Consider the following 13,614-nt stretch of genomic DNA (forward strand, 5'->3'; position numbering starts at 1 on the left):
ACCAGAAACTAACAATGTTATATGTCAATTATATCTCAATTTTAAAAACCACCAAGTTCTTAACTCATTAGGCAGATGACAAATTTCAAGTACAATCCACACAATAGCATGCTAAAAGGCTACACATGTAGAATTATTATAGAGAAGGAAGCCTCACTGCTTTTCATAAATTCTAAAAAGTCAGTTGCAATCATTATTCAACTTTAAATTCCAAATTTGAATTTGGTGGTGATGGGAGGGGTTGGAAGCCTGTGGAAAAGGACTGGGAAAAGTCGTGGGCCAACCACCTTGATAACCAGGAGGGCCATGACTATTCACCAAGGCAGCAACATCCAGGCCGAGGGGAAGCATCCAACTGCCTAGCCCAGGGACCTTGCAAATGAAAGGTGAGCCTTTGATATGAGTCTATGGATAATAACGCATTGGAGGTTTCCTGTTAAACTGGCACTCAAAGGACATTTTAAACGTCACTTTGAAATAGGGATGTGATGGTGTTATCAAAAGATATGAATGAATTCAAGTGGCATTTTTAGAGTACTTTATTTCAATCATGATAAAACACTTGATATATTCAATTTTGTAACATTTTAGATATTGGTATTGTTAGGGGAAACACTGACTGAAACCACCCACCCTGGCATGAGTTATCTTACAACAGGAGGTCTTGGTAAGGAACGTGGAACTAACAGTACCACCAACTGTAAGAATTTGGGAAAGGTCAAAAGGAGAGAGGAGATGCCAGTCCATGTGTCCTACCAGCCTCCCAGAATCCTCCTCGCTGAACTCCATCTTGGCTGAACATGCGAGCACCACCAGGAAGGACCCTGAGTCAGAATGATTGGCCAGAGACAACCCGGAAACTAACCCCATTACCATAAAACCCAAGACTGCGAGCCACGTGGCAGAGCAGTCCTCTGGGTTCCCTTACCCTGTTGCTATTCACCAGGTGCCCCTTCCAAATAAAGTCTCTTGCTTTGTCAGCATATGTGTCTCCTCAGACAATTCATTTCTGAGTGTTAGACAAGAGCCCACTCTCAGGCCCTGGAAGGGGTCCTCCTTTCTGCAACATTATTAGTAAACCAAGGAATTCCTTTTAAAGTTTTCTATTTCCCTTTTCTTAAAGTTCTATTATCCGCTTCTTCAATTACATCCTCACATTCTACAAATACTTCCTGTTTTTCTGATAAATACCGTGTTTTGGTTACATTAGGCTAGGACTAAATTAGTCCTGTAACTTTTCCTCTTCCTGTTGTTTAGCTGATGGGAGAAAGGAAGTCACACTCACCCCAAGAGCTTTCTCAAAGCTCAACCACCTCTCCTGCCTACATTCATTCCCCAGTACTCTTCTTGGTAACTTCAAAGGCAGACACGCCTTCAACTCAACTCCTCATGGTCTCGGGGATCCCTTTAAACACAGGTGCAGTCGCCACCTCCTGGAGATCAGCATAAACTCGGTTATTCCTGAGCTCGGGTTGCTCACCTTCAGCCTGGTCCGTGGTTTGGGAGCCTCGCCCACCCTTAAGAATGGCCCGGGAGCAACCGAGACAAAAGAGGTTGGACTGGCGGTTTGGTTAAACCAAATGAATTGGTTCGGTGACAAGCTGCGTCCTCCATGTCACTAAACGCCATTTTCACTGCGCCTGTATCGCCTACTGTTCATCCCACAGGCAGGAAAACCAGGTTCCGGGAGAAAAACCTCGGAGCATGACTATCCGTGAAGTCGGACTCGAGTGGATTAGCGTGGTAGTAACCTCTGGGGACCAGGGCCCTGGCCCGTGGCTTTTCATCTCCGCGGCTTCTTAGAATCAGAAGCCTGGGACGCCCCCGACCAATTAAATCAGAACCCTTATCTACTTGGGAGATTCCAATGCTCAAGCCGAGGACCCAGGCGCGAGTTCTCTACTCTGCACGCGGAGGCCGGCGCGCGTCCCTCCTGGGGAATTGAATGGAGGCCCGGGCCTCCCCCGAGGTGTCCTAGTGTGACCGGGGGCCAGCTCACAAACGCACGGGCGCGCGGCAGAGCCCAGGCGCCAGGCCACTGCTGCCGTGGGCCCAGGCTCGCGTCAGAGCCGAACAGCAGGCCGCCGGCACCGTCGCTGGAGTCCTTGGATGCGACCCCTCCCGCTACTCGCTGCGGAAAGACTCCAGGTGACGCGAAGCTCTGTGACTTACTTCGGCGGCCCTCTAAGCCAAATCCAGGTTTTCTCCTCCCGTTTCTCCTCAACACCTGCAGCTCTGCGTGTCCTCCCTTTTCTCCATGCCCCTGGGATACCCATTTCGAGAGTGTGTGCATCCTGTCCTACATTGCTTTAGCCTCTGTTCAGTGGCCATTTTTTCACATTCTTGGAAGCAATTTGTCGATGCTGCACGGTATAAAAATGCCCATGTGGCCTCCTGAACGTCCATGTCTTTCAGCTCTGGAACAAATTACATCGGGTCATTGTTCAACTTACTAATATTTAGGAAAACAGAGTTGGGATCTATTTTTGCCTATCAAATTGGCAATATTTGTTTTTAACTGAAACGCTCAGTGCTTGTGAGAATGAGGGCAGACAATATAGTATACATTTTTAGAATGTTATTTAGTTGTGTATATCAACCTTAAAAATGCTCACATGGGAATGGTTAAATAATTGATGGCACATACTTCTATGGAATATTTCTCAGGCATGAAAGATAAACTTTTCAAATATTTGATTTCAAACCATGGTATGTTAACTATGATTTATATTCTCTGACAATGTAAATGTTTCATATCTGTACCGTTCAATAAGGTAGTCGCCAGCCAAGTGTGGCTTCTCAGCATTTCAATTGTGGGTAGTATGACTGAGGAGCTAAATTGTAATTTAATTAAATTGAAATTGAAATAGCCACATGTGGTTAGTAGCTACCATATTGGACAATGATGCATAGTCTCAATTTTGTTTAAAAAAAAAGTATATGATATTCATCACTGGCTATCTCTAAGAAAGGGACATCATAGTTGCTTCTCCAGCATCTGTTCTTCCTTTGGGTTGCTCTATCTCCCTGATATGTGTATATATGTGGGTGTATATGTGTGTGTGTATATATATACACACACACAGATCTCATCTCTGACTCAGTTCCTCCTCCAATACCAGTCCAAACTGGGTGCAGCATTCATGGCCAATCTGTAGGTACCCACACATGGAGACCAGAGCAACACTTATTTGATTATGTATCTTTTAAAAACAACCCTTTTGTTACACAGCAATGTGAATGTACCTAATGCTGCTAACTGTGCACTTTAAAATGGTTAAACTGATAAATTTTATGTATATTTTACCACAATAAAAACAAAAACAAAACAACACCCCTTTTGCAGAAAAACAACCAAATACCAGAGGATAAAACTACCATAAACTATGGTGACCCATCAATATCACAAACCCATGTATGCCATGCTTACTAAAGCACAAGGGCTAAAGCCACCTGAAGAAGGCATTCTCACAAAAGCCAACTGCAAAAGCTGGGCTGCTACAAAATACCAAGGTCAAAACTCCAAGGCTGTAAACCATGAACCCTCACCACCCCAGAGCCTTAATTTCTCTAGTTGTATTTATTTTTCAAAGTGTTCAGCCAATGCACCAGATGTTGCAAATTGTGGACAAAGAATAACACCCTTTCTTCCCCTCCCAAGTTTCTTATCATTAAATATAACCAGCTAGAAAGAAGTCAAAACGTCACATTTATGACTGATAAAGCAGTTTAGAGAGAGTGGCTTTGGTCTACAGCTAAGTGAAATTGTAATAATTTGACACTGAATTCGACATAATTACTTTGTCATCACACAGATGGACAGCCTTGGCTACCCTAGCAGGTATGCAGCCCTTTTATTCTATGGAAGACAACTGCTAGAACACAAATCCTGCAGACAGAAAGACTGGAAGGAGGGAGCCCAAAAGGGCCTGAGTTCATCCGTCATCCAAGTCTCCTCTTCTCTGAAGAGGAGATATAGTGGAGATGAGGCTCAAGACCAAGGGCATTGCATGACTAGAGTTTCCTCCACATGAAAACTTTAAGTCAGGAGAAAGCAGTTACTTCCCCACATGTCTCAAGAAGAAAAAGAAAATTTGGACAAACCAGTAACCATTAAATCAAATTAATAAGAGATCAAAAAGCAAATTTTACAGAACCTTCAGGGAAGAGATTATTCCTATAATATATAAAATGCTTCAAGAAGTGGGTAATTAGATTGTTACCCAGCTCATTTTACGACCATAATATAACCTTGACAGTAAAACTGGACAAGAACGGTACAGAAAAGGGAAATTATTAGCAAAATTACTAATAACATAGCCATTAAAAATTCTGAGTAAATGTTACATTTAATTCAGAAGTAAATTAAAAAGTAATATATTATGACCAAGTTTGATTTATCCAAGAAATGCCACATGTTCAATAAAGAAAATCTATTAATGTAATACACCACATTAGCAGATTAAAGAAATAAGACAGCGGCTATCATTCCTCCTATTCCACATTGTGTTGAAGGGCTTAACAAATGTAGTAAGACCATAAGAATAAACAAGAGTCAGAGACTGGATAAGAAGAAAGAAAAAACCACCAATATTTATGATATTGTCCCTGTAGAAAATCCAGGAGAATGTGTAAATTTATTAGAACTAATAAGAGAGCCCAGTCAGATTGCTGGATACAAAATCAACATACAAAAATTAGTAGTGTTCCTGTATACCAATATTTTAAAAACTAAAAAAAAGACATAGGAAACAGATATCATTCCCAACAGTAACAGAGCTATATCACATTATTAAATAGGAAGATTGAACGTCATAAATACATCACTTCTTTCCCAAATTAATTTACAAATTCAATTCTTACTGAAATACAAGCAAGATATTATGTGGAACTTGACACGCTTATCCTGAAATCGATCTGGCAATGTAAACGATTGAAAATAACCACTATAGTTTTGAAGAAAAACGGTAATAAGGTGAGAGCACTTTCTCTACCAGATATCAAGTTTTATTATAAAGTTATAATCATAAAAAAAATGTAGTATTGATGCAAACTTACACAAGTAGATAAAAGGAATAGAATTGAAAGTCCAGAAACAGCTTCCACACATATATGAAGTATGATTGAGGCAACATTAGAAATCAGTGAAGAAAGGACTTATTATTCAATAAAGTTTTGGAAATAATTGACTAGACATATGAGAAAAAAATTAAATAAGATACTTACCTCAAAGCATACACAAAATTATTTCCATACAGATTAAAGAACCAGCTGTAAAAGGCAAAGCATAAAATGTTTTAGATGCTGGGTATCTTTCATCTGCACCTTATATCAGTCTTTGCTGCATACCACTTCTATTTATTTATTTTTGACCATGCCACGAAGCTTGTGGGATCTTAGTTCCCTGACCGGGGACTGAACCCGGGCCCTTAGCAGTGAGAGTGTGGAGTCCTAACCACCGGACTGCCAGGGAATTCCCTGAATAACACTTTATTAAGCTCACAATTCTGGGTTAGCCACTTGGGGTTGGCTCAGCTGGACAGGTCTTCTGATGACTGTGGCTGGGCTCACCCAGGCATCTGTGGTCAGCTGCCAGTCAGCTGGGTCACTCTGCTTCTGAGTGTTGGCTGGCTAAAGGCTGGGGTGACAAGTTAAATGTCCTTCATCACCCAGTAGTCTAGCCCAGACTACTTCACATAGGTAGGGGTCTCAATAACTGTTGAAAGGACAGTTCTGTAAGCCCCAATGTTCTGTAAGCCATCATGTTTGCTAATGCTCCATTGGCCAAAATAAGTCACATGGTCAAGCTGAGATTCAAGAGGTGGGGAAATATTGAAATATTGATTCTAACTCTTGCAGGAAATACAGAGATAGGCAACATTTGTGGCCATTTTGTAATTTCTGATTCTGCTTTCTGCTCCGGGGGCTGAACCATATGGACTGCATCAAGTGTGTCTCATGCTCTCTGGCTTCCATTTGGGTTCAGCCAATGGGGAACAGCAGCAGAAGATAAGAGGAATGGAGGAGAGTGAGATTGAGGATTTATTCCCTTGGCTCTCTTGCTGCAGCACATTGCTGCAGACTGACTGGTTCCTCCATCCACAGGCCCAGCTCCAGTCAGGTGGCCTTTTTCCACAGTGCACTATCTGGGTTCTATCTTTCTATCTATCTATCTATCCATCCATCCATCTACCTACCTATCTACCTACCTACCTACCATCTATCTATCTATAGCTTTCTGTCTCCTACAGTACAACGCTATCCTTTTTGGTTTCCCTACACTCTACCCACACCTTTGAAAATAAGCTCTCTGTTAAATTTTCCTCAAATTACTCAATTTGAATGGATCATGTCTTTCCTGTGGGACCCCGACTGATATAGAAGTAAATATAGAAGAATTTCTTAAATGAGGCACAAAAAGCAAAAACTATAAAATTAAAATATGACAAAACACATTGTGGAAATAGAGAATTCTAGACCCAAATACTCTGACTCAGCCATAGTTGAAATTACAGTTAAAGCCATAAGCCATACATTTTGAGAAATTTTGAGTGGAGATCATTTGGACACAGATTTTTTTTAATAACCTTTAACAATCAGTTAAAGCAAAATCCAAAAGTGTATTCATTAAATCCTGGTCCAGTCTGGTGTGGTTACAGTTCTGCTAAAGTTAGATCTACACATGGAAATAATATAATTTATTTAATATGCCTCTTATTCTGGACATATGTTATAACCAATCCATTACTATTACAAACAATGCTTTTTGTGTCCACTTAAGAATTCATTCTCTATCCTAATGTCATGAAGACATCCTCTTAATATCATCTACCTGAAGTCTTATTGTTTTACTTTTCACATTTAAATCTATAGTCCACCTAAAATTGATTTTTGTGGATGGCAAGATAAGGGTCAAAAATCTTTTTCTTTCTATATGGATTCTCAGTTGACCCAGAATCAAAAGCTATTCTTTCCCCGTTGTTCTTAATGCCATCTTTGTCATAGATGAAGGTCCATATATGCATGGCTCCCATTCTTTTAATGTCAACCCTTTTGTGGTTTTATGCTTTAGAGTTATCTTTCAAAAATAGCACTTAGGTTTTCTTTCTTGTTTTGTTTTTTTACAAATTGGTTATTTAGTCCATTCACATTTATTTTGATTATCAACATATTTAGACTGGATACCCAGTTCTACGTTGATCATGACTTTCACCATAGTTGCTAGGAAGTCTGTTCTCATCTTGTCATTCCTTTGTAAGTGTTCCCTCCCTACTCTCTGACTGCTCTCAGGATATTTTCATTGTTTATAATGTTCTATAGTTTCAGGGTAAAACTTTTTATTTATTCTGCTTTGGATATGTTGTACCATCATGGATCTGTGGATTCATATTTTTCATCAGTCCTGGAAATAATTCATAGCCATTATTTTTTAAAATATTGCTTTTGGTTCATTGTCTCTACTTTCTCCTTTTGAAACTCTAATTAGACATGTTGGTCCATTACATTATATTTTCCACATGCTGCTTTATACTTTCCATCTCCTTATCTCTCTTTACTACATTCTGGATATATCTTTCATATTTTCTAGTTCACTAATTTTCCAGTTGCTCTAGCATCATTATTGAAAAGACCATTTTTTCCCAATGCTCCAAAGTCCCATCTTTTTCATAAATCAAGTATCCATATGCCATAATCAAATGTCTGTTTCTGGGACTTGTATATATTCTACTGATCTACTTGTATATTCTATCTTTTTTTTTTTTTTGGCTGTGTTGGGTCTTCTTGCTGCACATGGGGCTTCTCTAGTTGCAGTGCACGGGCTTCTCATTGTAGTGGCTTCTCTTATTGCGGAGCATGGGCTCTAAGTGTGCAGGCTTCAGTAGTTGTTGCACATGGGCTCAGTAGCTATGGCTCACAGGCTCTAGAGTGCAGGCTCAGTAGTTGCAGCGCCTGGGCTTAGTTGCTCCATGGCATGTGGGATCTTCCCAGACCAGGGATTGAACTCGTGTCCCCTGCATTGGCATGCGGATTCTTAACCACTGAGCCACCAGGGAAGTCCCTACTTGTATATCTTGTACCAATACCATATCACCTTAATTACTGTAGCTTCATAATAAGGCTTGATATCCAACACACAATTTCTCCCACCTGCATTTCCTTCTTTAAGAGTATCATGACTATTCTTGGCCCTCTGTCCAAGTACTTTTAAGAATCAGCTTGTCAAGTTCCACAAAAAGAAAGTTAGGATTTTGATTAGAATTTTATTCAATTTATAGATCAATTTGAAAAAAAACACTCCATTTATTTAGGTTTTGTCCAATTTATCTCATCACATTTTTTAGTTACATTAAGTAGTATTTTTTTATGTAGAAGTCTTACACATTTTTTGTTAGATTTATTCCTATGTACTTGATATTTCTGGATCATAAATGATACCTCTTTAAACTTTCATTTCTAACTCCTTTTTGTTGGCATAAGAAATGAAATTGATTTTTGTATGTTGAGCTTGTATTCATCAACATTACTTAATGTTCTTATCAATTCTAATAATTTATCTGTAGATGATCTTGGATTTTCTACATATATAATTATATGTAACTAATGACTTTTATTTCTTCTTTTATAATCACTATACATTTTTTCTTTGCCTCATGACACTGGCTAAGATCTCCAGTACAGTGTTGAATAGAAGTGATGATAGAGGGCAACATTTTCTTGCTTCCAACATCAAAGGGAAGTTTTTACTGTTTCAGCACTAGGTACGACATTTATTGTAGATTTTTTATTGACACTGTTTAGCAGATTAAGGAAATTCTCATGTATTCCTAGTTTGCTAAAAGTTTTCTTTAAAGTTATGAAAAATGTTGCAATTTATAAAGTGCTTTGGAATCTATTGAAATGATAATATGGTTTTTATCTTTTAATATCTTAATGTGGTAAAATAAATTTTCTCATGTTAAAATCAAACCTTGTATTTCTGGGACAAAGGCAAATTAATCATGAAATATTCATCTTCTTATATATGCTAGTTTTTAAAATATATAGAACAGTTTTATAATGTGTAGAATTTTTGCATTTTTGCCTTGAGTAAAATTGACCTGTAATTTTCTTATTCATATTGTCTTCCTTAGGTATTGATATCAAGGTTAGTCTCATAAAACATGTTGAAAACTGTTCCCTCTTTTTCTGTTCTCTTGGAGAGTTTATGAAATATTGAAACCATACCAGTTTAATAGAAAGTATTTAGGAGGGAGACTAAGGTGGCAGAGTAGGAGGACATGAAGCTCACCTTCCCCACAAACACATCAAAAATACACCTACATATGGACCAATTCTCACAGAAAACCAACTGAAAACTGGCAGAAGATCTCCTATACAATCAGAGCTGCAATAAAGATCTCCACATAACTGGGTAGGCCCAAAAAAAGAATGGGCATCCAATGGAGACTGGTGCCCCTGGGACAGATCTGTAAGGAAGAAAAGGTCCACATGAGTGGACTCTCGCCCTGGGGAGCCCTCTTGCCTGCTGAGAAATCTGCTGAGACAGACAGAAGGGCTGGAGAAGCCTAGACTCTACTCACGAGGAGTGCCCGCATGCTGGTGTGCTAACAATCAGGGAGGAGAGAAACTTGCTCTGGTGGCTACCAACTTGCTGCATTTCCCAATCCAAAGAGGTGAATACCCTGGCCCCATTCACTCCACACCACAGGCTGGTGCGAGATCAGGGCAAAGATTCAGTCTAGCTACACAGAGACAGACTGAGGCACCTGAAATGTGATCTGGGCAGAACTGCAGAGACCATTGTCAGCACACACTTGAGGGCTGTGGGTCAAACTGGGAAGACATTGTCAGCTTGTGCACCAGATGGTGCCAAGAACATGCAGCAGCTAAGCACTTAATCTTGGGCAGACAGGTCCTGGGAGAAGACTGCCACAGAGGCAGTGCAGATCCCAGGAGGCAGCACAGCCACCTCAATTCCTGCAGCCACAACACCCTGACCCCAGCCCCAGGCTATTTCACACCACAGCCTTGCACTAGATTTGGGATGAACACAACAGAGAAAGGGATGCGATCTTGGGCTGCTTCTGAGTGGAAATGCAGATGCCTACACAGGCAGCACACAGGTCTGCTGTGACAGCATGGGCCTCACTTGCTTCAGCAATCATCTCCTTTGGTGCAAGGCATGCACCCAAGGGCAACGGAGCCTGATCAAACCCAACCCTCAGGGCTTCTACTCCAAAAACTGGGGAGCAGATCCCACCCCCAGTAGGGCAGTTACAACCACAGAGCAAAGAGGAAGCCCCACTTCACATCCAGTACAGCCTCTAGACACTACAACATCAATCATAACCCCTTATCAAGGGGATAACAGCCAGCATACTCTGAGGAAAGACGTGGCTGTTACGTATACCAAAACCAATCCTTGCACCCAAAATATTGGAAACACACAGTCTTCACAGGGATGATCCCACATAAAAACACCCCTTCAAGACCACGGTAGATAACTGTTTCTCCTAAATTCATAGAGACATAGAAAGCTAAGTAAAATGAAAAAGCAGAGGAACTACTTTTAATCAAAAGAACAAGAGAAGTCCCCTGAAATAAAAAAAAATGGAACAGACCTCACTAGTCTACCAGACCCTGAGTTCAAAAAGGAGATAATAAAAATGCTAAAGTAATTAAGAAAGATTATTGATAAAAATGCAGACCACTGTAACAAGGAACTAGAAACTAGAAAGATGAATCAATCAAAATTAGACAATTCAATTGCCGAGATAAAAACTAACCTAGAAGCAATGAATAGCACTAAATGAAATGAAAGAACAAATAAGTGATCTGGAAGAGAGAATAATGGAAATCACACAGTCAGAACAGCAGACAGAAAGACAAATGAAAAAAAAATGATAGCAACATATGAAATCTATGGGATAAAATAAAGCATGCCCACCTACGCATAATAGGGGTTCCAGAAGGAAAAGAGACAAAAAGGGGGATCGAAAATGTATTTGGAGAAATTATGGCTGAAAAATTCCCAAACCTAAGGAAGGAAACAGATATTCAAGTACAGGAAACACAGAGGATCCCAAACAAGATGAACCCAAACAGATCCACAGCAAGACACATCATAATTAAAACGGCAAAAGTTAAAGAGAGGATTCTAAAGGCAGCAAAAGAAAACAAAGAGTAAGTTACAAGGGAATCCCCATAAGGCTGTCAACTGATTTCTCTGCAGAAACTTTGCAGGCCAGAAGGGAGTGGCATGATATATTCAAAGTCCTGAAAGGGAAAACCTGAAAACTAGAATACTCTATCCAGCAAGAATATCATTTAGCATAGAAGACAAGATAAAAAATTTCTCAGATAAGCTAAAACTAAAAGAATTCAGCAATACTAAACCTACCCTAAAAGAAATATTGAAGGGTCTTCTCTAAATAGAAAAGAAGCAAAAATCTATAGGAAATGGAAAACCATATAGGAAAGGCCAATATATAAAAGAATTGAAGATCACTTAAATAAGCCAGTACATAGTTCAAAAAAACAATCAAAAAATTTTCAAAAGAGATGATAACTATTACAATTAACAGCAAAAGGATAAGCATGAAGATGTGAAACAGGACATCAAAATTGCAAAATGTGGGGGAGAGGAGTATAAAAATGTAGATCTTTTAGAATGTGTTTGAACTTGTATGACTATCAGTTTAAAGCAAGTAGATATAGTCATGGGTCAACATACTTGAAAACTAGAGTAACCACAAATCAAAAACATACAACAGATTCACAAAAAGCAAAAAGAAAGGAATTCAAGCATACTGAAAAAGAAAATCATCAAACCACAAAAGGAAAAACAAAAAGAAGAAATGAACAAAGAAGAACTACAAAAACAACTGGAAAACAAGGTTTAAAATGGCAATAAGTACATACTTATCAATAGTTACTTTAAGTGTCAATGAACTAAATGATCCAATCAAATGACATACAGTAGCAGACTGTATTAAGAAAACCAAGAATCTACAATATGCTGCCAACAAGAGACTCAATTTAGGGCGAAAGACACACACAGAATGAAGGTGAGGGGATGGAAAAATATATTTCATGCAAATGGAAATGACAAGAAAGCAGAGGTAGCAATACTCAAATTAGACAAAATAGACTTTAAACCAAAGGCCATAAAGACAAATAAGGACATTATATAAAGATAAAGGGATCAATACAACAAGAGTATATTACATTCATTAACATATATGCACCCAATATAGGAGCACCTAAATATCTAAAACAAATACTATCAGACATAAAGGGAGAAACTGACAGCACTACATTAATAGTAGAAAACTTTAACACCCCACTGACATTAATGGACAGATCATCCAGAAAAAAAAATCAATAAGGCAACAGACACAATAGACCAGTTGGACTTAATTGCTATCTACAGGACACTACATACAAAACAAACAAACAAACAAACAACAGAATACCATTCTTTTCTTTTTTCTTTTTTTATATTTATTTATTTTATTTATTATTTTTTTGCCTGCATCAGGTCTTAGTTGCCAGAAAACCATTCTTTTCAAGTGCACATGGAACCTTCTCTAGAATGGACCACCTGCTAGGTCACAAAACAAGCCTCAACAAATTTAAGAGGATAGAAATTATTTCAAGCATCTTTTCTGACCACAACCGTATGAAACTAGAAATCAACCACAGAAAGAAAAACAAGAAAAGAAGGAACACATGGAAACTAAACAACATGCTGCTAAAAAAAACGAGTCAACGATGAAATCAAAGAATAAATTGGAAAATACCTCAAGACAAACGAAAATGAAAATACAACCTTACAAAATCTCTGAGATGCAGCAAAAGCAGTTCTACGAGGGGAGTTCATAGTGATACAAATCTTCTTCAAGAAATAAGAAAAATCTCAAATAAACACTTAACCTATCACCTAAAAGAATTAGAAAAAGAAGAAAAAACAAAACCCAAATTCAGAAGGAGAAAGGGAATAATAAAGATCACAGAGGAAATAAATACAATAGAGATTAAAAGAAACAACAGAAAAGATCAATAAAACCGAGACCTGTTTTTTTGAAAAGATAAACAAAATTGACAAACCTCAAGCCAGGCTTACCAAGAAGAAAAGAGAGAGGACCCAAATTAACAAAATAAGAAATGAAAGAGAAGAAATAACAACTGAAACTACAGAAATACAAAAAAAAAATCATAATACCATGAACAGTTATATGCTAGGACAACCTAGAAGAAATGGACAAGTTTCTAGAAACATACAGCTTGCCAAAACTGGCTCAAGAAGAAAGAGATAATTTGAACAGAGCAATAACTAGAAGTGAAACAGAATCTTTAATGAAATTCCCTGCAAACAAAAGTCCAGGACTGGACAGCTTCACTGGGGAATTCTACCACACATACAAAGAAGAACTTATACCGATCCTTCTCAAACTATTCCAAAAAATTGAAGAGGAGGGAACATTCCCAAATTCATTCCACGAAGTCACTATCACCCCTATAAAAAAACTAGACAAAGACACTACAAAAAACGAAAATTATAGGTCAATATATTTGATAAGTATAGATGCAAAAATCATCAACAAAATATTG

At 38.5% G+C, this 13,614-nt stretch overlaps 1 protein-coding gene across 1 annotated transcript in view; it reads left to right on the top strand.

Annotated features, from left to right (window-relative positions):
- KRIT1 (KRIT1 ankyrin repeat containing) overlaps positions 1–1,416 on the top strand; it is a 46,501-nt gene extending 45,085 nt beyond the window's left edge. Inside the window, exon 17 of the mRNA XM_082398328.1 lies at positions 608–1,416. Coding sequence (XP_082254454.1) covers positions 608–619 — 12 coding nt within the window. The 3' untranslated portion in view covers positions 620–1,416. The remainder of the gene's footprint in view (positions 1–607) is intronic.
- Positions 1,417–13,614: the final 12,198 nt, after the last annotated feature.

This window comes from Balaenoptera borealis, assembly GCF_965194805.1.
Source record: "Balaenoptera borealis genome assembly, chromosome: 7".
In the NCBI taxonomy this organism is placed as follows: Eukaryota; Metazoa; Chordata; class Mammalia; order Artiodactyla; family Balaenopteridae; genus Balaenoptera; species Balaenoptera borealis.